This window comes from Diadema setosum, chromosome 16 (genome assembly GCF_964275005.1).
Source record: "Diadema setosum chromosome 16, eeDiaSeto1, whole genome shotgun sequence".
NCBI classification, from domain to species: Eukaryota; Metazoa; Echinodermata; class Echinoidea; order Diadematoida; family Diadematidae; genus Diadema; species Diadema setosum.
This window is the reverse complement of record NC_092700.1, coordinates 2,003,044-2,028,873: the sequence shown is the minus strand read 5'-3', so window position 1 is coordinate 2,028,873 and position 25,830 is coordinate 2,003,044. Positions and strand designations below refer to the sequence as shown.

General features: G+C 39.7%; 1 protein-coding gene across 1 annotated transcript in view; it reads left to right on the top strand.

The window, feature by feature from the left end:
* The first annotated feature begins 3,054 nt into the window (after positions 1–3,054).
* The window catches only part of LOC140240196 (scavenger receptor cysteine-rich domain-containing group B protein-like), a 33,154-nt gene continuing 10,378 nt past the window's right edge, over positions 3,055–25,830 (top strand). Inside the window, exons 1-3 of the mRNA XM_072319992.1 lie at positions 3,055–3,124; positions 23,282–23,680; positions 24,383–24,691. Of these exons, the coding sequence (XP_072176093.1) occupies positions 3,055–3,124; positions 23,282–23,680; positions 24,383–24,691 (778 nt within the window). The remainder of the gene's footprint in view (positions 3,125–23,281; positions 23,681–24,382; positions 24,692–25,830) is intronic.

Genomic DNA, 25,830 nt, shown 5'->3' with positions numbered 1-25,830 from the left:
TATTTTCAGTTAAAATAAAGAATAGATCTAATCTTAAACACCCCCCCCCCCCCCTCTAAAAAATCCTGGCTACGCCTATGGTCCCGAACAAAGGGTGCGTTCGAGCGCTCTCCTAAAGTGAACTGTACCGTACCGTACCCGCGCCAGAGGAGCGCTCGAACGCTCCTAAAGTGTACCGTACCGTACTGTACCGAGCCAAAAGTGGACCACTTCCCGATGTGCTCCAAAAGCGTACCAAAAGCGTACCAAAAGTTCGCTGCAAAGCATGCGCGTATCATGCACATACGTCACAATGCAAAGACATCATTCTCTTTGTTCGGGACAACTGTAAGTAGTTCAAGCGCCAGGTGGATGACACTAGTCTTGCTACAAAAATGCGTGACCTTTTCTAACAATAACTGGTGAGGTACGCTTTCTCGACAGGGCGCTCGAACGCTTCAAATTTGGCACAGTTTGGTTTGGTACGCTTTGGTTCAGTTCTCTTTGGTTCGCTTTAGAGCACTCGAACGCACCCGTAAGAGAAAGATGTTTTTGCATTGTGACGTATGCGCATGATACGCGCATGCTTTACAGCGAACTTTTGGTACGCTTTTGGTACGCTTTTGGAGCACATCGGGAAGTGGTCCACTTTTGGTTCTGTACAGTACGGTACGGTACACCTTAGGAGCGTGCGTTCGAGCGCTCCTCTGGCGCGGGTACAGTACGGTACGGTACGCTAATAGGAGAGCGCTCGAACGCGCCCATGGCGTCGGAGCAAAACAGTTTGGGCGCAACGAGTGCAGCCTAGAGGCATTCCCAGAGCCTTCTATTACAGAGTTTGGCCAACCCTGTTATGAGTTTTTCGATCTACGGTGCCCATTGTGTGCAAAGAGGTTCTATCATTGTAACAGAGTAAGCCTTCACCATTCAGTGCGTACAAATGAAAACGGGGCCAATTGAAAAGTGACGCGCGCGCACGAAAGAGGTTGACTACTAGAAACGTGTGGTACCCTCGCGAATGCTCGACTTCTCGACCACTTTGCTAATGGTGGCGGGTCGTTCAATTGGCCCCGCTTCTATATGCGAGAGCGCACTCTATTACATTATAGAACCTCTTTGGTGGGCGCAAGGTGGGCACAAAATGGCGCCTGTGTTTAAGTTGGCCAAACTCTGTAATAGAAGGCTGGGCATTCCCAGTGCACATAAAGAGAGTCTGGCCAGCTCGGTTTTCGGCTCATGAGTTTTGAAGCCTGTGATTGGTCAAAACGGGTCCCGTGATCTTTGTGGAGCCATGTCGTTACTAAAGTGCACTTATACGCAGTGCCCATTATTCACTACCCTTTATTTGGCTTGGTTATTTTGTTACGTCTGAGCGTACCCGCTAACCCTGTAACGCGTAATACGTGCGGTAACGACATGGCGTCCGCGTCCAATTTAGCAGTTGGCCAGTTGGGCATTCCGTGGAGACAGCGCCCTCAGCGGGCAACAATATCTCCATCTTTTCACACAATCAAGAGCCCACCTAGTAACTGTATTGGGATATACGTAATGCAGCCAAACCTGTCTGGAGCGGTCACTAAAAGGGGAAGAAGAAAAGCGGCCGTGATGGACAGGATGCCGCTGATGTTTAATGTGACTTTTCTCTCTTTCCGTTTGTTTGTTTGTTTGTTTTTTTTTTTGTTTTTTTTTTAGTAGCAGTTTAAGGCAGGTGACTGATATAGACATGGGGCCACTAAGGTATGGTTGGATTATATCATTATTTTAATGAGTGATTGAAATTAAAGAGTTTTATGAGTACATAGGGCCTAATTGGTGTTGTAATATATTTGTATTATAGATACAGATAGGGCCTCATCCACGTCAAGCTCTGCTTATGATGACGGTAAGCTCCCCTGTATTGATTTCTCCTTTGTTCATAGATACAGTATGCGTTAATATGTTATTTTGATTCAAATGTCACTACAGATTGATGTTGTTACGCAAATTGTATTTTTGTATTGATTTGTATGTTAACTCTCTTTCTTGTTTTTTGTATACTCTGTATCTCTCTGTTTTCATTTGCAATTGTATTTGGAGAAAGGAAATGCAGAAATAAACCAAACCAAAACCAAACCAAAACCAAAGTATTACACACAAATACTCACTGCATCATACATGTGAAGTGTCGAATTTAAGTGCTGTATGACTCGTGGGCTGTATGTCTCATGCCTCATGTACCTATTTTCAATGTCGGTTTCGTGGGCCGTATGATTCGTGGACGTCGGTCTCGTGTGATGACCTCAGTATTTCTTGCAGGTGTAGTCAATAGAGACATTCCAACGGTCAGAATGATAACAATGATTATTTTGTTACTGCCATCTCTTTCTTATTGGCATTACTCGAAGCCTTTTCACACGTACCGCGTTGCTTGATTACAAACTTAATTAGAAACTTGTTTGTAACTATGACCCAAGTTTTAAATCGCCACACGCGATACTAGTTTCCATTCACACGGAAAATTTGCCTAGATAATATTAGAAAATTGCTATTGTGATGATTAGCATTTGTTTCATTGCAAAATTAATAAATCTCGGTATGTGTGAATGCCCGGTATATAACATTCCAGTAATTGGGTTTCTTTTTTTCTTTTTTTCTTTTTTCGCTATCAATGGTTATTATTCAGATCTTGTTGACTGCACTTCGACTTGGCGAACCGTGCATTCTAAAGTACATCCCAGGGGCGGGTCATGGAATTCCGTAAAGGGGGGGGGGGCGCCTAACAATCTGGTGCTACTTCAGGGTTTCATCTGCTGGCAAGTTACAAGAAAAAGGCTTCAAGCTTTCTTGTGCCACTACAACCAGCTAAGAAAGATGAATTCTCTTTATTTCTTTTGTTTAAAAAAATCAAGGGAGCGTGCGTCCGGCGCTCCATCCCCCCCCCCCCCCCCCCGCCCGCGATCCGCCACCGCATCCACCTCTCGCTCTGCCATAATAATGAGTGTTGGTATGGGTAAAGAAACAGCTTGAATAACCATTATAACAAAGCTTCAGACCGTCAAGTTCATACATAGAAACACATTATTCATGGGTGTTAACATGGCGACTCACACGATAACAGGCGTGTTCACGTACTGCTTCTTTCTTTTAATCCAGTACAGCCTTACTGGTAAGTAGGAAGTAGGTAATTATAGTATATCGATTGCTAATAAAATATGAAATCATATGAACTTATGAACTAATTACTTAATATGATGTTTTATTATAACATCTCGAAGATCCTCCTGTATGGTACCTTGACTTTTTTGTTTATTGTCATTATGTCTTCCTTCTTTGTCACAATGATTTGATTACCTGTCATGTGCAAAATCAGCCATGAATCATTATGAATCATGTGTTTATTTCTGAAAGTGATCAGAGTTGATTATATTGTACCATACCGTGCATCCTATAGGAAGGGCTGTACTAAGTTGCAGTTTTGATGGCAGAGATTATTGTAATGCTTCGATGGACTTCCATATCAACTGACCTGATGAATTACATAGTTCAATGTATCATGAAATAATAACATCTTTGCATCATGGCGTAACGATAACTTTTGCACATTGTTTTCTTCTACACCCGTCCTCATTCCTCACTATTCGTGTTTATCGTGAAGTACATAAAAAATTCTCAACACATATCATAAGTGTTGCAAGCAAATCATTATGAATTACCTATTTTTATTCAAACAGCCTCTACATTGCAAACATTCATGAATCGTGTACGCCAACATCAGTATCTCATTTGACATGAACCTTTGGCACTAGCTATACATTATTCAGATATCTAGATGTATTTTCTCAGCTTGTTTTAGGTTCTTAGTTTCTTATGTCTAATGATCTTACGAAGCGATTGTTCTTTTTCCGTTGTAGCATAATCATCTATGTTCGTTTTGTTCTCGTTTTTATTGTGTGCACATGTAATGTCATGTAGGCCTACAATATCAACGCAGGGCTCCCTTGTAAAGCAGACCTTTCTGGCACTGAATGCGACTACCCTGCTTTTAAAGAAGACTGAATGAAATAGAATATAGATAAATGAATAAACACATAAATAGAATGAATAAGTGTTTATTACAATTTTTTTTATTTTTTCTTTTGCTTCATTTAGCTACTGTTTGAAGTGAATGATTCTATTTAAAGGCTTATTTCCATTTGTATCTATTTGTGAATGAATCTTTTGCGTAAAAATGCATTATCTGATATAATTTGTCATATCTATTATTGTTTTACATTGATATAATAACAATAACAATGATAATAATAATAATAATAATAATAATAACAAATTCTTATATAGCGCATTTTAGACTTGAAAAGAATTTCAGTGCGCTTTGCAAACAAACAAACAAATTTTACCATGATACAGAATATAGCAACAAAAATTACATTTTACCAAACACAATATATTACTCTTTAAAAGACTATTTCTTAAACGTGCATGAAAGGTCAGAGCTACCATACTACTGAGATAACTACATTAATGACTTCAAATTTAACAATCATAGGCTACTTCGTATGGATAAGTTTTGAGTTGACCATATACAACTGACTCTGGGTGCATGCACTGGTCGGGGAGGAAGGCCTCGAGCCTCGGTGATTATTAGTTTGCATTTCCTCCCCTGGCAACCAGCGGTATGCACCTAAGATCACTATATTCTTTATTATCATGTAATATGATTTTCTATTTGTATTTTATGTTGAAATGCGAAGTAAACAAATAGATAAATAAATAGGCTAACAAACAAATAATAATAATTATAATGAAAATGATAAAAGTGCGTGAATTGGTATAAAAATATATACCTGACTTGAACTGGGGATATGACTGTATCAATTTCATTGATTTGCACAACTTAAGTAAAAGAATATACAAAGTCGCATGCTGCAGTAAAACGCAAGACGGAAGAGTACCAGGTGTTACAAAAAAACATTCCCACTTTTGATGCTTAATAGTTCAAAAACTATATATCAGATAACACCGTCAATGATATGAGTAATAGTTGAATAGTGTACAATTTAGTCGGTGAATATAAAAACATGTATCAGTTTCATGAACTCCATGATTAATTTCAAAGTTAGGTTCCAGATTTTGGTCAAATTATAACCCTCTGTACAAAAACCTGAACTTTATACGCAGGAACCAATGGAGTGTATGTGAGTGTGTACTGACAATGACCCTGAACAATGGACATAGATACCACCTGTTCAGAGGTCTGCTCCAAGGCACATGAATGCTTTATCCATTATTCATGTGGATTGCCCTGAGCACTGCTAGTCTGAATTCATGGCAAAGGATGAAATGCACGCACATGAAATAAGTAAACACATATGTTTCCATGTGCTTGCATAAACCACATTTCAGAATGAATAAAGACTAGCTGTGACAGTGGAATTCCTCATGAATAAATATTGGAGCACTAAAATCCTGTAGGCCATGGGGTGAGCTGGTTTTTTCGCTTGTTTCGTTCCGACAACTGCGGCACTAAAATTTCTCCACAGCTACGTGTAAACAAATAACCAAAAAGGCTACAGGAAAAAGTTCGACACAAACCCTCCTGCAGTATTTTGGTAATTTAGGGGGAAACAGTGAACTTTTTTGTCACTGAGGAGCTGAATATGTACACTTTGCCGTGTACGATATTCATTCGCGAACGATCATGTGATGTATGTTATCCAATCCGAATCGAGAATTATTGTTTACGAGTCAAAATGGCCGCCCCCTGTGAGCCTGTCGACGCGTCTACGTCGTCTGCTCTGCCGAAAATTAAGATAGACGAAACCTATTTTGTGTGCCAAAGAGTGGATCAAATTGAGTGGGGGAGACCGTGAAATCGCAGACCAGAACGAAGTGATTCAGCAGCTCAGGGGGACTGCTGCAACCTACATGTACATAGGATAATTTACAGGTTAGTTTACGTGCGTACAGTCGTAGCAGTCGACACTGCAGTGCAGTCTCATATAGATCTATGCGTAATGACTACAACTTAGTACAACGTTAGCTATGTTATGAACGTTGCTTGTGTATGTTATAATGGACGCTAATGTTGTTGCTTAGCCGTTTTAGCGTGTCTGTTACATTTTAGATAAATTATCTTGAATTTCACCTTGGCATGGCATAGCGCCGTTATAATGTAGCCTAGATGAATTTTACATGTTGTTCTATGTACAGCCCAGGTTAGGTTGATGTAGCTGATCGGTGATATTGTTTTGTAAAAATCTTGACACACAGGACTGGATTGAAAAAGGTCTAAACTGCATGTAAATTTGTATTTTCATAATCATGGCCATGGACCATTAATATTAAAAATCCATCCTGTCTCTCTCACCCCGAAATCGGCGAATCCCCCCTCAAAACACACATTTAGCATCTCATTAAATTAACTTATTAATATTTGATATAGATAGGTCTAAAAAACCAACAATGACAATAATGACATAATTTCAACAATTAAACTCCCTAAAACATATGATTACCATTATGTTGTGCCAAATTATAAAGCAGTGGCACTGGGTGGCGGTGATAGTGAAAGGCCAAGGATTACTAGTATTAATGATGATAAGGCAGTTGTATTCATAATTATGATAATTGATATTGCATGTGATCAGGTGCTGAAAGCTGTAGATGTCATTTAAAATCAGTAATTGCACTGCAAGTACAAGTTGAAGTAGTTGATGATGACAATGATCATGAGGTGTTAGTGATTACCTGGCATAGTACTAAGGCCTATTGGTAATTACAAGATTCAAATATTGGCAGTCAATAGTCTACCGTACATTTAATGATATATTGAGTGTAATGTTCAACCCCTCCCCCTAGCCTTTAGCCTTTTTTTCCCCCTAACAAAATCCAACGGCTAATCATTGCTGTTCATTTCTCCATTGTATTAAATAGGATTCCATGAAACGTGCTATAAGAGGTTTATAGATAGCAAACGCCTGAATCTCGCTAGGAAACGAAAGCTGAAGGAGGAGCCTGGTCCGTCAGCAGGAGCATCTGTTTCCTCCCCTAAGACGCTCACGTCAAGATCAAGATTTTCTTCTGGAAGCTCTTCAGGTTCTGCTGTGTTGCCTGTAAAATGCATCATTTGCAACAGAGTCAACCTGCTCATTACTTGCCAAGGGAAATAGGTCAATATGATTGATATTGAAGCATGAAAACATTGTCATGTTACTATAAGTTGTCCTTGATAAAATGGAGCAATATATATACACCACTGAAACATTCACACACATACACAAAGAACTTCAGTGCAAAGTTCAGAAACAACAGAATGTACTGTATATGCACCAATGCTTTGGTCAATGTGACTAATGTTCAAGAATTGACATCTTACCAAAGTTGTGCATGATAAAATGTCTTTGTAATACAGATTGCTTCCTGTATTTTGAATGCCAATGTTTATGCAACATGTTTTGACTCCTTGCCTCAGTATGTGATTGTTCGCCCTTTAGTAAACATTACTGCCCACTATTATGATTTGATTAGGGTTGAATTATTCTAAGAACAAAGATGTTTTCCTAAGTGTGGTTTTTTTCATAAAACTGAATGACTACGATTAAAATTTGTTCTCCCACTCTGAGAAAAAAAAAATATGTAACTATTATTAATACTGAAACAGAATGTTCATGTAGAAAGGTCAGTACAGTGTAGGTGTGAGTACAAAATCAGTTTGCTAAAACTAATACCAGCCAAATGAGAATTGTGCATAAGTTGAGTCAGGTTTGCACAGATCCTCTGATATTGGAAGTTAATTGCAATGTTATCATAATTTTTAATGCCAAACCTGTTTTACTCTCTCCAAGATTTTCAGGTACATATTGCCTCCAATACAGAATCCAGCAGTTTTCACTCATGAATGGGTAAACTATAATATTGCCTTTATTTTATATATTGGCATTTTTCAAAACTTTTACACCCTTTCAAGGATATTTGGACCATGGAATGTTCCAGAAAATTTATTAAAACTAGAAAATTTGACTGATTATCATTTTGAGCTATCTTACATGAAAGGAGGTAGTGTTCCACCAACCTACTGATAGCAATGAAAACTTCAGGAAATCTTATGAAGATTAAATTTTCTAAAGTACTGTAATATTTCATGAACAACGTGATTGCTATGTGATCTAAATATATTAAAGCTTCTTAAGAAGAAGAAAAGAAAAACATGTTTACTGATAAACAATATGATCTGTTTAATAGTAATGTCTCATGTGTGTAAATGAGTTTGTATGTGTGCGTGTGAGTGTATATAATATGTCAGCGTTTTTATGCACGTGTGTATGTGTAATGCACTGATCAATACATGTATTATATCATTGTGTATGTTCATGTTTATGATGATCTTTTTTATGATGCTGATGTGATAAATGGCCAAGGCATGTAGAATAATATTGTAATACACTTGGGTATCTTCATAACTATGTGTGTGCGTATGTGTGTGTGCATGTGAGGGTGTGTGTGTGTGTGTGTGTGTGTACAATAAGATTCTCCCACATGCACGCGGACACACACACAAACAAACGCTCTGATTTTTATTTTTTTTTTTGCCTTGAATGATTAGTCATTTGATTGATAACATGTCTTTGAACAGAATATAAGGCATTTGCCTTGACCTCTGATACACATCAGGAAAAGCTGAAACATGAGATATAATGCAACTATTAAACCAAAACTTCACTTTTTTTTCTAGGTACTATATGGTTAAAAGCAGTGCTTTACAAAATGTGTATATGTATTTCAGCTTAGAAACACTATGGAAACTATACAGCGGCTAGCAGCCCCATCCCCATACGCATAACTGCGGCCAGTAGCCCCATACGCATAGCGTCATAGGGCTGTGAACTGTAGCATACAGGATCATGACAGATATTTTATTGCGGACAAATATCAACTTAAAATCGGAAAAAAATCTTCAATTTGAAGACTTATTAATAAATTTGAAGTATTGATAACAGAGTTCGTGCAAGGTTTGCTTCTGCAAATAGTTCCTTTCTGTTCAAATTGATGACTAAATGTGACTCGGTCGAGAGGAAACTGGGAGAGCTACACTGAATTGACGGCCAGCGCATGCGCACACAGACATCATATCCAGTCAATGGATTCGAAATTTGTGCGCAGTGATGTGTGCGCCTGCGCTGACCGTCAATTCAGCGTAGCTCTCCCAGATTCCTCTCGACCTAGTCATATCAAGTCATCAATTTGAACAGAAAATGACTATTTGTAGAACCAAACCTTGCACGAACCCTGTTGTCAATACTTCAACCTTACTTGTAAGTCTTCAAATTGAAAAATTTTTGTTCGATTTAAGGTTGACGTTTGTCCGCAATACTAGCCTGTCATGATCCTAAATGCTACAATCCGCAGCCCCATTACGATACGTGTATTGGGCTGCTGGTCGCAGTTTATAAAATATGGATTTTCACAAAAACTGCAGGATATTTCGAGGAGAACTTTTTACTGTATATTTAGGATGTACAAAACATCACATTTCCGCATTCAAAAAGTAGTGCCAGTGTTGCTGGAACGAAACCCATTTTCTAAGCCTCTTTTTCCGCTTCACCCCATGGCCTACTGGCCATTGTTCGGGATCATTATCTGGGTATCAACCACACACTCCCATACACACCAATTGAATTCTGTGCTAAGTTAAAGTTTTGTACGGAAGGCTGAAAATAGAGCAAAATCTCAAACCTTACTGCAAAAATCAATGTTTAATTTAACTGAATCATGATTTCATTTTAAAATTGCCTCCAAAGAAAATTGCAACTGCAATGCCTTTGCCAAATATACCAGCGGTGTGCCTTAGACCCAGGTCATAATGGTGAAGATGCAGTTGAGCCGGGAGGGCTTTTCAAAATTATGTTTAGGCAGACTACGTTTTCACCGTGAAAAAAAAAAACAAAACAAAACAAAACCGAAGTGTATCTTTTTGCAAACTCCCAAACTAATTGCTCTTCGGAAAGTGCTCTATGATGCGGAGAATCATTTGGTTCTACAAAGAAGAGTCAAGTTAATTATGGAAATTGGAGTTCTGTTTGATTTTTCTCTTTAAGTCTACATAGCAACACAGTGTGACAATGAGTTGTTCGTGTAGGGAAATGTTCACTCTAAAACAACTACATGTCAGGACATTCCAGGAGGAAGTTACTGCCATTCTGCTCAGATATTCTTCTGATCAAATGAAACGTGACACTAACAAAGAGAAGGGGTTTTCCCGTACGACCCACGTATCAAAAAGAAAGGATGTTATCTGTATGATCAGAATGAAAAGAACTGAACCGTAAAACCATACCGCACTCATCAAATATACCAAACTAGCTCGGCAGTAATAAAATGTAACAATATGGTAGTTTGGTTTTGGTATTCATATTCATTCTTTTTTCTTCTTCTTTTCAAGAATTTGTTCAATCTTGTTAAAAGTTTAATTTATTCTTACTGAACAACATACACTGACATAAGAGTAAGGTCCCACCGCACTTCTCTTTGCGTCGTCTTGCATGCAGTATTATGTCTACGACTGGACCGTGTAGTACAAGCTCAAAATACACCTTTTAACGTTTCCATCAGTGGCTTGGAATTTGGTTTTGGATGTCAAAAATAGCTGTTCTTGATAGATAAGGGTAATTTTCTTTGTATACCATTCCCATGTTCTACTTTCTTATTTGCTATGTTTTATGTTTTAACTTGAATAATTAATTTTCCGATTTGTGAAGGTAAGTATTGTTTTGCGATAATGCAACGCACACATACACCTTTCAAGGCCCGTTTTGATAGATATATCATCGGGTATTGCTATAATCCAACCCCACACCGTTCGTCCGACCACCACAGACTACAGCTGTTCCAGTGACGATTAATATTCTGTTCTGTGTTTTGTCATTTCTGACACAGTAAAATTAAATATGTCGGCCTGCTCAAGTAAATTTCTATCTTACCTTAAACTACCGCTACCAACATTTGACAACTGACAGGTGGATATGTCTTTTTATTCGGTGAGTCGAGTCATAAGCCCCGTTTGAACAGAGCCTTCGAAACTAGAATTATAGCGACAACGTTTGAGTAGCCCTTGAGTTAACCCTATAAAACCCAAGCTATTTTTACCCTTTACAGGCGTGGGGGAGGGGGCCCATTGTGCCTCCCCTATGTAACTTCTCTATCATTTTGATGTATCACCGTCATATTTGGCACATGGGTAGAGCAACTCATACCTTACATGACCCAACATTTGAAATCTCTGAAGATCACCAATTTGATGGCGCCAATTACCAAAACGTTTAAAAGGAGTTTACCAAAAAAAGAAATGTGATTTTGTTTTCATTTCTCTTTTCTCCTTCCAAACAAAAGCATGGAGTACATCCGTTAGGTTCGGCTTTGTGTTTTTATGCCTCCGCCACGAAGTGGTGCCGGAGGCATTATGTTTTCGTGAATTTTGTGGACAGCGTAACTAAAAAGCCTTTTGAAGTATCTTAATGAAACTTGGCATGTATGTGTATGAGGGGATGAAGTTGTGCCTATCAACTTTTGGGTGCACATGCTCAAGGCCAAACGTGAAAAGGTCAGGGTCAAATACGTAAAATTTCACTATTTCCACCATATCTATGCAATGCCTGAAGAAATCATTCATGAAACTTAGTGTATACATGTATTACCCAATTAAGATTCTCTGGTGAAAATTTGGGGTCATGAGATTAAAGGTCGAAGGTCAAAATGTCAAGTAAAAATATTGAAATTTCACTTTTTTCTCCGTACCTTGGAAATTGTTCAAGGTATCTTCATGGAACATAGTAGGGCCTATATATACATGTACTCACTAGCAGTGATTATCTAGAGAATTTAGGGTTCATGGGGTCAAAGGTCAGGAGTCAAAGGTCAAGGGTAACACTTCAAACTTTTACTATTTCCCTCATATTTATGCAAAGCCAGCAGGATTATTTTTTTTTTTTTACACTTGGTGTATGCATGTATAACCAAATAGAGATTCTCCGGGAAGTTTCTTTTTTTTTTTTTTGCCTCAAAGGTCAAGAGGTGAAAGATCAAGTGAAAGTGCTGAACTAACGTTTTCCTCCACATCTTGGAAGTGGCTCAAGTTATCGTGAAACTTAATACATACTTATGCAAGTTCTGCCTGACAGTGATTATCTTATGAATTTTAGGGTCAAAGGCCAGATGAAAATGGTAACAATTTAGTATTCAATACAAAAATTGCACTTTTTCTCCATATCTTGAAAATTACTCAATATATAAACTTATGAATGGGTCTAAGTCAAGTTCAAGTCCTTGAATCCTGAAATACATGCTCTCCTCAGTATTCATCCAATTAAACCTAGGTGAAGGAAGGTGAACATTCAACGCATTTGTGACAAACTTGTCATTTTAATATTTTGCCAATTTTGTGAAAATGTAATCACACATTGTCTACATGTAGGGGAAGTGTGGGAGAGTTGAGCCACTTTTTACATTTAGTGATACTGTTCAATAACTATACACAATTTATGGATTATTCCTTCGCTGGTATATAATACAACTATTCAGGCATAATATGATAGCCCAATAAGACACCAAGCACAAACAACTTGGGGGTGACACTTCAACAAAAATATTTTGCAAAATGGCTCAAGTCTCCCTTGATGTGGTGAGAGTTGAGCCACGGGGCTGGGAGAGTTGAGCCACTATGCTATAGGCCCTACATATCATATTAAGAAGTTCAGGCTTATAAAAGAAACTGACCATGGAAACCTATCTAAAGGAAGGATGGTGTAATGGTAACAGAGGGGGCGGGGCGTCTGTTTGACTTACGGGTCATCGGATGGATAATGTGGATGTTGTTGGGGTCCACCTATGATCACATGATCAGGATTTCTAGATGCACCCTGATTGGATTTGCGTAATAAGTCAACTGTTGGTGTGAGGAAGAAGAAACGCCCGTAGGGCGTCACCCCTGGCGAGAACACCACATACCTTTCCAATATTCCTCACCTCATCCAATTGCAGACCCGTTTCTTTGACCAAAAAATGACACTCATTGAGCCACTTGAAGGGAGGGTTGAGCCACTTGAGGGCTGAGCCACTGGAATGCAGGGTTTAGCCATGGCACAACTCTCCCTCAACACGCTGGCTCAACTCTCCCTACAGCCGCCATTTAAACTAACACCCAAAGCCTACGAAAGTGACCACACCAAACATGTTGAAATTTGCCGAAAGAAGCAAATGATATACAGACTATCTGCTACTCCAACTGATTCGCACTTATCCTCTACCATAGGTGTAAGAGAAAACCACATATCTGACAAGTGGACATTCATTTTTGGTGACCAAAAATGGTTTTTCTTTGACTATTTTGTTATGCTTTGTCCAACGTCGCTGCCTCATACACTGGTATATAGTTAATCATAGGCATGAACAAGAAATAGCAGCAGCTTACTGCTGTCAGTTACTATGAAGATGTAAGGTGGCCTGGATCAACTCTCCCAGTGGCTCAACTCTCCCACACTTCCCCTACTATAGACCTATTAGGAGAATCATGCATTATGGCGGAGGCATACCAGTCGCATAGCGACATTTCTAGTTCGTTCATAGTTTTGTTGCATGGTGCTATGAAATGAAATATGTATAGAATCACCAAAAAAAAAAATGGTTACCTCAATTCCATCAGACGAAGAGATTAGGGTCGTGCAGTTAAGGACGAGTTTAGCCGCTCAACTCCCCATGACTGCACGGCTCAACTCTCCCCAAGGTTGCAATTTCCAAATTTCTCGACGTGTATCAAAATCAGCAAATGTAACATCCATCAAACTTTGCCAAAACGAAAGACTACAATGGGAACTAGATTACATATAAATCACTCACTGATAGCAGCTGTCGAGTAATAGAGAGGGTAGTACCTGAAACTCAGAAAATCACTTTGCTGTCTTTTGATTATGTGTGTGTGTGTGTGTGTGTGTGTGTGTGTGTGTGTGTGTGTGTGTGTGTGTGTGTGTGTGTGTGTGTTGTGCTATACCACTTCTACTTGCTTGTGCTGGAGTGACAGTGATGTTATTAAGCACTACCAACAGGGGGCCCAAGCATTTGCACCTGTGAACTCAAGTTTTAGGAGGTAGTTCAACTCTCCGTATGGCTCAACTCTCCTGCATCTCCCCTAATAGTCCGGGAGCCAGCGGGGGTCAGCCTAGCTGAAAAGGTTACCAATTTTTATGTGTATAGCAATTTAGTACATATGCCCCTGAGTATGGAAATGCACGTCTGGCTGGTCATCGGTGGTGGGTGTGGCCAGGAGGGCCACAAAAAGGACCCCCCAAAATTAGGCTAGCCTAGCTGGAAAAGTAACCCCATGAAAACCACTGCAACTTGTTCGTTACACTTACAGGATAAATGAATGACCATTGGCAGACGTTTTAAGTGGTGGGGGGTAGCCGCCAGATGCTCTTAAAGGCCAAACTCCAGCTAGGCTAGCCTAGCTGAAAAAGTAACCTCATGAAAACCACTGGAACTTGTTCGTTACACTTACAGGATAAATGAATGACCATTGCCAGACGTTTTAAGTGGTGGGGGTAGCCGCCAGACGCCCTTAAAGACCCAATTAACCTCATGAAACCCACTGGAACTTGTTCGTTACACTTACAGGATAAATGAATGACCAGTGCCAGACGTTTTAAGTGGTGGGGGTAGCCGCCAGACGCCCTTAAAGACCCAAATTTTTCCAGCTAGGCTAGCCTAGCTGAAAAAGTAACCTAATGTAACCCACTGGAACTTATTCGTTACACTTACAGGATAAATGAATGACCATTGCCAGACGTTTTAAGTGGTGGGGGTAGCCGCCAGACGCCCTTAAAGACCAAACTTTTTCCAGCTAGGCTTGCCTTGCTGAACAAGTAACCTTGTGAAACCCACTGGAACTTGTTCTTTATACTTACAGGATATGCATGACCGTTGCCAGACGTTTTAAATGGTGGTTGGGGGTGGGGGGAAGCCGCCAGACGCCCTTAAACAGGGCCTACGCACTGTTTTCAAAAGTGTGGGGGCCCACTTCCTGGTTTCATGAGCTAACAAGCAAAACAAAAAAAAAAAAGTTCCTCAGCTCATTCTCTCCCCTCCCATTATAGTGCCTCTTACGTACTTCCGGGTTGAAAAAAAGTGTGGGGGCCCAAAGTGATGACACCTTATGTATTCCTTTGTATGGTGCACAAAAAGTGTGGGGGCCCGAGCCCCCACGGCCCCCACGGCTGCGCCGCCCCTGTTAAAGACCCAATTTTTCCAGCTAGACTAAGCTATAGCCTATATATAGCTGGAAAAATAACCTCCTGAAACCCACTGGAACTTGTTCTTGTGATACACTCAAAGGATAATCAATTGATCGCTGCCAGACAATAGCCGCCAGACGCCCCAAAGACCAAACTCTTACCAGCTATGCTAGCCTAGCTGAAAACTAGGAAAGTAACCCCATGAAACCCACTGGAACTTGTTCTTACACTTACAGAATAAATGCATGACCGTTGCCAGACGCTTTAAGTGGTGGGGCGTAGCCCCCAGACGCTCTCAAAGACACAATTTTACCAGCTATAAGGTTCACATATTTCAGAAATGATAGCAGTGTAATTCCATAACAATACCGCTAGCTTGCGAGTTCACCTGTCTATAATCTATGCATGCTTTATTCTTTTGTTCTGCTTCCTTGAGCCCCAACTATTGCATTCTTATGTGACTCTCCCATGACATTGCCATCATCCTTGTTCATTGCAATTTGCTCTATTTTTTTGAAAATATTCTTATTCCTCATCCCAGTTATCACAAACTCTGAAACTCTGTCCTCAGTAAAACAAATTCATAGTTGTACAAATGTAAACATCTGAGAATCACCCGGAGGTCTCCTTTAATGGGGGAGTTTCTTGAGCGCACATGGAAACATGCTTTGAAATATTAATAGGGCAAGTGTTGAGACAAAATACTGTAGAAATATGAGAATATACAGTGCTGTGGTTTTGGTAGAAGAAATAGGCTATCTGTATTTGTCCTCAGTGATAACCAAAAAACTTATTTGGAAAGAATAATAGACATCAAAAAAGAATTGCCCAATCAAACATGTCGGGATTTTTCTTAAACATCAGTGTTCTCATTTTCTTTGCAGTGTAAAAAAAAAAAAACAAAACAAAACAAAAAAAAAAAAAAAAAAAAAAAAAAACAGGGCCGGGTACAGTATCCGGATGGAAATTGGTGGGATGGGCGTAAACCCGCGGGTATTATAACATACTGACGTGAAAAAAAAAAAAAAACAAGACCCAAACTACTTTCTTTCTGTGCCCTGGGGAGAAATATTCATCAATTGCATTTTGGAAATGTTGAAAATCACAACTTTTGATGAAATTGTGTCCTACAGTATCTCTTCTTATATATATATATGAAGGCTTTTTTTATAATGAAGTTTCTTTCCTCTATGACTATGATAAAACAGACCTCTGATGATTAAAACAAAAGACAATCAAAACTTGGCAAATGAACTCTTTGGACATTAGCAAAAGTGAATACATTAACAGTTTTTGCAAACACTTTATACAATTGTCTAATACTCCATGAAGCTCATAAAAAATACAATTCTACTGCAACAAGAAATCCATTCAGTTAGACTCGTCCTCGGTGTACAAAGCTTAAAATGCCAACTTTTAAAAAAATAATGCCCCAGCTCTTAAATTTACTTTAAAAAGGGGAAGTAAAGCTCAACACCTTTGGCCTATGACTTTTTAGGTACCATATCACCTTACGGTTGAGGAGATGGGTAAAGAAAAATTATTAACGAAATAAAACTTATAGGAACATGCTTCACATTACGTCACCGTTTTCTTCTCTTAAGAAAGAAACGAAATCTGATAATTGTTCAAGAGTGTTTTTGAACATAGTACACTGCAAAAGCAGAAAAAAAAAATCAGTGTTTTTAAGAAACATAACTCACAGCAACAAGGAATTCCTGTCGTGTCTAGTATTGCACGTTTTTGGTTTGGAGGGTTTTGGATGCTAATATTTCAAGACAAGTTTATGATCCGGCACTTCAATGAGCTTAAATGTAAAGTAATGATCAACCTCTCTTGCCAATAAACTCAACATTTGCTGTTCTTCAGTAAAGCATATGACAGAAACATATGAGAAACATGTCTAAAATTCATATGAATAAGCTCAGTCACAGCAACAACAAAAGTATTATGTTTTCTATAAACTAATACTGCATGTACTTAGTTTCGAGGGATTAAGATGCAAAATGTTATGACAAAAGCCCCTATGTGGCTACCAGCATTTAAACATCCTTCAACCTCTTTAGCAAATGAGCTCATGTGTATCATCTTCTTGTTGAGAAGACGAAGATGAGTAATGATAAAATAACCAAACTATCAACTTTCCTTAACATATTTTACATGAAATCATTATTGCCTTCTCGTAACGAAATTGAAAAAAACTGAACATCTGAAATTGTTCAAAATCGCTTCTTGATAACAATGAAAGCAAAGGAAACTTAGAGTTTGTAACCACTATGACACGTGTCTACAGATCTGTCATGCTCATAAGAAACGTAACTCACAGAAATATAATTTTATACAGTAAGTACTTGGTTTGGAGGACATTTAGATGCCAACTTTTCAAGAATAATACACCAGCATTGACATTAACTGATGAAAAAAGGAATGCTCAGCTTCTCTATCCAATTAGCTCATAGGTAATTCCTTGTAGTTGAAAAAAAAAACGAGTAGACATAAAAATATAGGCTTCCCGTAACATGGATCACAGGTCATGATCTCCACATTTGCTCCTCTTAACTTAAAAGAAATAAATATATATTTAAATTTGTTTTAAATGACCTTTAAAGAATATGAAGAAAAAATTCTGTGTCTGCAAAGGCTTGACACGTGTTTAATACTGGGTCACGCTCATATTAAACGTAGCTCACAGGAACAAGGAATTCACGTGTGTATAAAATAATACGGCAGAGAGGGTGCAAAGTTGAACCCTTTATTGAGGGTGCGAAAATGTTCCCTTGGGTACATCTTTCCACCCACACTAAGTGGTGCTAGATTGCACCTCTTCGTGAGGGTGCATCTTTCCACCCACATTAAGTGGTGCTAAGTTGCACCTTTCTTGAGGGTGCTATCTTGTACCCTTTACCTTTCGGCGCACCTTTGCACCCCGTGTAGCCTTTACATCTTGGTGCAACTTTACATCCTTTCGTGAGGGTGCAAAGAAACACCCAAAGTTCCAAGATTGTGCCTTGTTTTGAGGGTGCAATCTTGGAACTTTGGATGTTACTTTGTACCCGCAAGAAAGGGTGAAAGTTACACCCTCGGGAGCAACTTTGCCCCCTTGAAAAAGGCGCAACCTCGTACCTTTAGGTGCAACTTTATGCCCGAAGGATGCAAGAATGTACCCTCTCTTGAGGGTGCAACCTTGTGCCTTATTGGTATGATGTTGCACCTATGTGGTGCTTATTTGTTCCATGACTGCTGCAAAATTGCTCCTTCAAAGGAGCAAGTCAGTGTCACTGCCTGCTCCTTTACAGGGGCAATATTGCCCATCATCTCAAGGTGCAACTTAGCATCACAAAATCGGGTACGATTTAGTTCCTTAACTACTCTAAACCTTGAATAGTGCGAACTGATGTAAGCCTATTTGCTCAGCATATAACTTATGTTGTTGTTGCACTCTGCAAAGTAAATAGGATTAGTGTAACTTGGATCTTGTGAATCATGAAATGTGTGTGCGTACAGAATTTGTGAGTTGTGAAAATGTTAATGTAAAAGTTAACTTAGTTGTGTTTGAATAATATACTGAAACCAAAAATTTACCCAATTACCTTTTCAATAAGGTGAGCACTATATCTATCAAACAGTTAACCTTCTCGGCAAGAGTATACATCTGCATGTTTAAGGAAGAGGTGAAAATATGATATGCAGTTGTCTGGATACGTTTTATTCAAAACGTTCTTGAATGCGTTACTTATTCACATAATCAATAAGAATAACATATGCTTCTTACCAGTACTCAAAGCCTCTAAAACAAGAGCATGCTTCTTACACTATAAAGTATACACCATATCTTAAAAACAAAATGTAAGAGGATTTAAGAAGCTGTTTGTATGCATTCAAACGAATCCATATTTCTATCTAAAATGTAAACGTGTCTTGTAAAAAGGGAATTCGTTTTATAATGACGATGCCAATTGTCTTAAAGTCCTTATCACGACATGTCTTGGAGTTCACGCTTATTGAAAACATGAGATTCTTGGCACGTAGATTACAACTATGGTTTAAAGAGTTAACTGAGATACGCATACCATATACGGGCATTTCGATGAAAACAATTAAATACAACTTCGGTACTGTAAATAATATGAAAATCAAACTTGATACCAGCCCTTATCGACAACCAATACAGACTATGGAGGACTGCAGTTATAATTGCGGTCAGATATTGTTTTGGGTGATACACGCATGCCGACTGATTTAGGATCAATTCGAGTCCCTCGAGCTGAGATTCCGGAACTGCAATGAGCAAACCATCATGATGCATAACAAAGTGACTGAGATAATGCATGCACCAGTTTCTGTTTCGTTGTTCTATACACAGAAAGTTGTTTCGTTTTCCAATCCTGTGCAGGCACACAGAGATTTACAGAATTCAATCATCTTTGGCTATAACGCCATTGTCGCGTGCAAAATGAATGCAGCTTATCTAACTTAACCGGTAGTTACTGAATAGGGGACTACTGTATATTCAATTTATACATTATTAATCGGATGATAGAACCTGTCAAAGAGTAAATTGCGGATATCATATACCATTGTCAAATTCACTTTCTGTTCTATACATAGTATCAATGGAATGTTATGAACCACTTCAGCATTACCAATCATTATCATAATTATTTCCCTGAAACGGCTGCATTTGTTTGAGCGGGAAGAGTTTGGCATCATACATAGCAAGAGTCATGACTACAAAACTAAATACATGTATTAAAATACAAGGTTTTAGGACACTTTGAATCATCCCCCCCCCCAAAAAAAAAAAAAACCAACAACTTAGTGAAATGTTGTACAATGTATGCCCTACTTCCATTAACCTATGATCTTTGACTTTTGAATACATGGCCCGCATTTTTTCAACGAATAGGCATTTGGATGCAACGTAGGTATTATATAAAAGAAAAAAAAATGTTTTAGGAAAATACATTTAACTACTTCAGAAATAATTATGGAACAAATACCAAAATATTGACACGTTCACTTCTTCCGTAATGACATGACAGAAAACTTTCCTCACGGAATCGTTCTGCCGTAATTCATGAGCAAGTCATGGATATATACTTAGTTCGATTAAAAGTATACATTGAGTCATTGCAAAAGCATCTAATGAAAAGTATGCTTCAGAACTACATCATTGTCATTTATTCTATAACACTAATAAGAAAGAGCTATTGGTCCGCCATATTGCCTAACAGGTCGTTGTCCTCCTACCACGTTTGTTTAGCAAATAAGGCACAGAATTTAATTTTGCACTTGTTGCCAAAGACTCTAATCTTCTTTACCGCTATTCTCAGACATGTATGCTGGTGCTGTATGAATTAGAAACGGAAGCTTACAAATTAATTTGATATTCACCATTTAGCAAGGCAAAAGCGAAGTGATGTCTCGTCCACATATCGACTTTGTGATTACAGAGATTTTCAAATGGCATAGGCCTAGTTCATTGACTTTTTGACTGTTGACGTAGTCGGACTTCACCAATATTAACACTTGACAGCAATCATTAGATGATCTGAGGAGTGAATTTGGTGATCATATAGCTCAAAAGTGTGGAAAGTTATTGAAAGAACACCAGAATACTATGTCGACAGTGTTTATCAGGTGAGATACAAACATAGAACAAGTTCCAGTGGGTTTCAGGAGGTTACTTTTCCAGCCAGGGTTATAGTCTAGCTGGTAAAATTGGGTCTTTGAGGGCATCTGGCGGCTACACCCCCCCCCCCCCCACTTCTTAAAACGTCTGGCAACGGCCATGCATAATATATCCTGTAAGTGTAAATAACACGTTCCAGTGGGTTTCACTAGGTTATATTTTCAGCTATAGGCTAGCTTATATAGCTGGAAAAAGTTTGGTCTTTAAGGGCGTCTGGCGGCTACCCCCCACCACTTAAAACGTCTGGCAATGGTCATCCATTTATCCTGTAAGTGTAACGAACAAGTTCCAGTGGGTTTCATTAGGTTACTTTTTTAGCTAGGCTAGCCTAGCTGGAAAAATTTGGGTCTTTAAGGGCGTCTGGCGGCTACCCCCCACCACTTAAAACGTCTGGCAATGGTCATCCATTTATCCTGTAAGTGTAACGAACAAGTTCCAGTGGGTTTCATTAGTTTTCATTAGGTTACTTTTTCAGCTAGGCTAGCCTAGCTGGAAAAATTTGGGTCTTTAAGGGCGTCTGGCGGCTACCCCCCACCACTCAAAACGTCTGGCAATGGTCATTCGTTTATCCTGTAAGTGTAACGAACAAGTTCCAGTGGTTTTCATGAGGTTACTTTTTCAGCCAGGCAGCTAGGCTAGCCTAGCTGGAGTTGGGCCTTAAAGAGCGTCTGGCGGCTACCCCCCACCACTTGAAACGTCTGGCAATGGTCATTCATTTATCCTGTAAGTGTAACGAACAAGTTCCAGTGGTTTTCATGGGGTTACTTTTCCAGCTAGGCTAGCCTAATTTTGAGGGGTCCTTTTTTTGGCCCTCCTGGCCACACCCACCACCGATGACCAGCCAGACGTGCATTTCCATACTTAGGGGCATATGTACTAAATTGCTATATACATAAAAATTGGTAACCTTTTCAGCTAGGCTGACCCCCGCTGGCTCCCGGACTATCATCCGTCTAATATTAATTTCACCATGTCATTGATTTTTCTCTCATCAATATGATTATTGGTAACTTCACCTCTTGCATCTGCATCTGCTTTTCATCTCACCTGAGCCGAAGGATCATGTGAGCTGTTGCGATCGCTCTTCGTGCGGCGTCCGTCGTGCGTCGTCCGTCGTCCGTCGTGCATAAACTTTTACATTTTCATCTTCTTCTTGAGAGCCCCTTGACCGATTTTCACCAAACTTGGCAGGTAGCATCCCGAGGGGGATAGGATCTCAATTTGTTCAAGTGGGCACCATACCCCACCTGGGGGCCCCCAAAGGGGCCCAAACCCCTCACAATTAAGGAATCTTAAAAGATCTTCTTCTCTAGAACCAGAAGTGATAGAGCTAAGTTAATACTATGCGTTAGAACATTGATGACTGTAGTTTCAAGTTTGTTCATGGCGGAATCAGGGGTGCCCCCCTTGGGACCCAGGGGAAGGGAGTGGGGAGGGATCCTAATGGGGCCCAAATTGTACATTTTCATCTTTTTATTTTCTTGAAAATGCCATAATGAATTTTCACCAAAGGGGGAAAGAATCTCATTCACATCAAATGGGCACCATGCCCCACCTGGGGGGTCCCAGGGGGCCTAAATTTGGATCGAAATTGTAAATTTTCATTTTTTTTTTGAAAACCCTATCACTAATTTTCACCAAACTTGGCAGGTAGCATCCCTAGGGAGATAGAATACAATGAGTCAGTATATTGATGACTGTTGTTTCAAGTTTGTTCATGGGAGAGTCCGGGGTGCCCTCCCCACCTCCCCCCCCCCCACCCCCTTGGGACCCAAGGAAGGGGGATGGGATGGGGGGTCCAAATGCGGGGCTAAATTTTCATCTTCTTGCTGAAAACAACATAATGGATTTTCACCAAACTTGTCAAGTAGCATTCCCATAGGGACAAGATCTCAAAGTGTATGAATGGGCGCCATGCTTTCGTTGGGGGCCCCAGGGGGTCCAAACCTCCAAAATTAATGAATATTAAATAATATTTTTCTCTAGTTCTAATCAAAAGTGCTGCAAGCTGCATAATCCAACGTTCTATAACGTACAGTGTACTTGGCAGGTATTTTTACCAGTGTGATGGAATATGTAAATGGACACCATGCCCCCACTCTCAAAGCTACCTCCATTATAAGTTTCCAATGTTCTCAGGTAAGAGTCTGCAAGAATGCATGGAAGGTGAACTTGCGATAATCAGGTGTGCGCCTGACCCCCGAGTCTCTTGTTTAGTAATGCCAGAAGTATTCATCTCCTGTCAATTAAAGTACAGGCGAATAGACAAGGTAATGGTCAATAATTGGACAATCATCTGAATAAAGTTATAGAGTAGCACGCATCACAACTATGTAATCACACTTGTGCACAGATGGTTATCAAACAACAACAACAACAACAACAACAACAACAACAACAACAACAACAACAGCAACAACAGTTGCTCCGGGCAGCATTCGCCTTGTTGGAGGTAACTCGCCGTACGAGGGTCGGGTTGAGGTTTATGACGATGGAGCCTGGGGCACGGTGTGCGATGATGGCTGGAGTGCAAACGATGCTCGGGTCGTCTGCAGACAACTAGGGTATCCCACCACCAACGCCGAGGCTTTTCTTGAAGCGAAATTCGGGGAAGGATCAGGATCCATTCTCCTTGACAATGTTGCTTGCTCTGGCTGGGAGTCGAAACTCACTAGTTGCTGGCACGGAGGGTGGTACAACCATGATTGTGGACATCATGAAGATGCCGGTGTGCGATGTGGTAAGACCACTAGTGTGACATTATTTTATCAACCATCATGCAGACTCATAAAGTTGCAGGCCTCACCCCTACAGAGACTGGGCATGCTGGGGTGAGATAGTGGGTATGGATGGTTTTTTAACGGCAGAAATATCAGGATTCTGTGTGTGTGTGTGTGTGTGTGTGTGTGTGTGATTATTATATTGACTTATCATTATCAATTTCTTACGTAGTATTGCATTTTCTTGATAAGTCTTATTTTGCAATATCTCATTGTGTGTCCCTTTTTGATGTTTCCACCAGTGGCTTGAAATTTGGCTTTGGAAGTCAAAATTAGCTGTCATTGATAGATAAAAGTCATTTTTTCTTTATTAACCATTCCCATGTTCTACTTTCTTACTTTCTATGTTTATGCTTTAACTGCAAACTAACAGGTTGAATTGTCTTTTTATACATTGAGTCGAGTATTAATATTACACCCCCGTTTTAACAGAGCCTTTCAAGCTAGAGTTACGGCGACAACGTCAGAGTAGCCGTAGTTTAGTCCTGGACCCTTTTTATCGATTCTTTTTTCACCGACTATACGCGTTTATTGCCCGGACGTTGTCCTGACGTTGACGTATAAAGGTCAGTTAAAACAGGATAATAGAGTGGATTCCCTGAAATGTGTGCTTTCATTTCATTTTGCTTCACTTCATTTCATGTGTATTCTCATACCGTTTCTTTGAACAATAGCCAACATCCGTCTTGTCGGAGGGAGTTCAGTGTACGAGGGTCGAGTGGAGATTATTCACGACGGAACTTGGGGCACGGTGTGCGACGATTACTGGGATGACGACGATGCACAGGTCGTCTGCAGACAGCTAGGATATCCCACCGCCAACGCCGAGGCTGTTGATGGCGCAGCATATGGGGAAGGATCCGGGCCCATTCTCCTTGACAACGTTACTTGCTATGGCTGGGAGTCGAATCTAGCTGATTGTTCTCACAACGGGTGGTACAGCCATAATTGTCGGCACTATGAAGATGCCGGTGTGCGATGTGGTAAGACTACGAGCTTAACATTTGATGCAGTTTGTGAATCCGAAGCAGATTTTGTCTAATTTCCTTTCTTATTGCAACCCACAAGTAATTGCTGCTAGATTCAGTCTCTTGTGGCCCGTTCGGGTCACTAAAATCTTTGAAATTTACATCTTCGTGTTCTGAAATAAAACGAAATATAGAATTTCATCTTAACATTCAACTGGCAAATCGGACCATCAGAAGATACTCTTCTGCGACATTTGGTGGCTCGATATAATAATTTTTTGTTTTGTCCCGTGCTTGCAGGCTGCTACCAATTTCGCGCCCTGTACACTGAATAAGAGCGAGGGTCGTCGAGTCTTTGAATGTATTAACTTTAACATGTTTCCTTGGTGGTTTGTTTGTTTTCCTTTCTTTCTTTCTGAAGTAAACTCTTGGTCCAGCAGCTATGGTTTTGACTACTACTACAGCAGCTATGGTAAGGCAGTTTGTTTTACATTTCTTTAAGAGAATTATTTATTGCAAACTTCTATGTGACTTCCATGCTGGCTGTAAAACAAAAAGCAAAAAGCAAACAAACAAACAAATCACGTCCGTGACAACTAAGGAAAGATTGGGGGAGAAAGATTTGCGGTGACATCATTTGTATGTAGTCCGCAACCGGCAGAAGAGCCTTGAAAGAGGAGAATTAAAGAGGGAAGCGACATAATTATGGGGGCTGTAAGGAGGGCAAAAGTGCAGAGTGGGGAACAGTAATGGGCTAGAAGTTGAAGTTGCACCAGTGGAGATGGTAGAGAAAGGAACAGAGAGGAAAAGAAAGGAAAAGATTGACAATTAATCAATTTCGCGTTCAAAAGTTAGCAATTTTGAACGTTGTGGATGAGTCCATGTGCCGTTATCGCTGGATATGAAGACTATCAAGTTTTGTTTGATAAATACTTTATTTTCTGCAAACCAATATATACATAAATTACATAATCATGAACATGGGAAACATACAAAGTATATTGACTTGTATAAACAACGATATAAAAGGAAATTAATGATATAATATTACAGTATGCATGTCTATGCAGCAGGGATTACAGTAACAATAATAAATCATATTTAAGAAGCAATAATGCAGAGGGCCGCCATTGTAAGCATTGCTTGAAAAGATG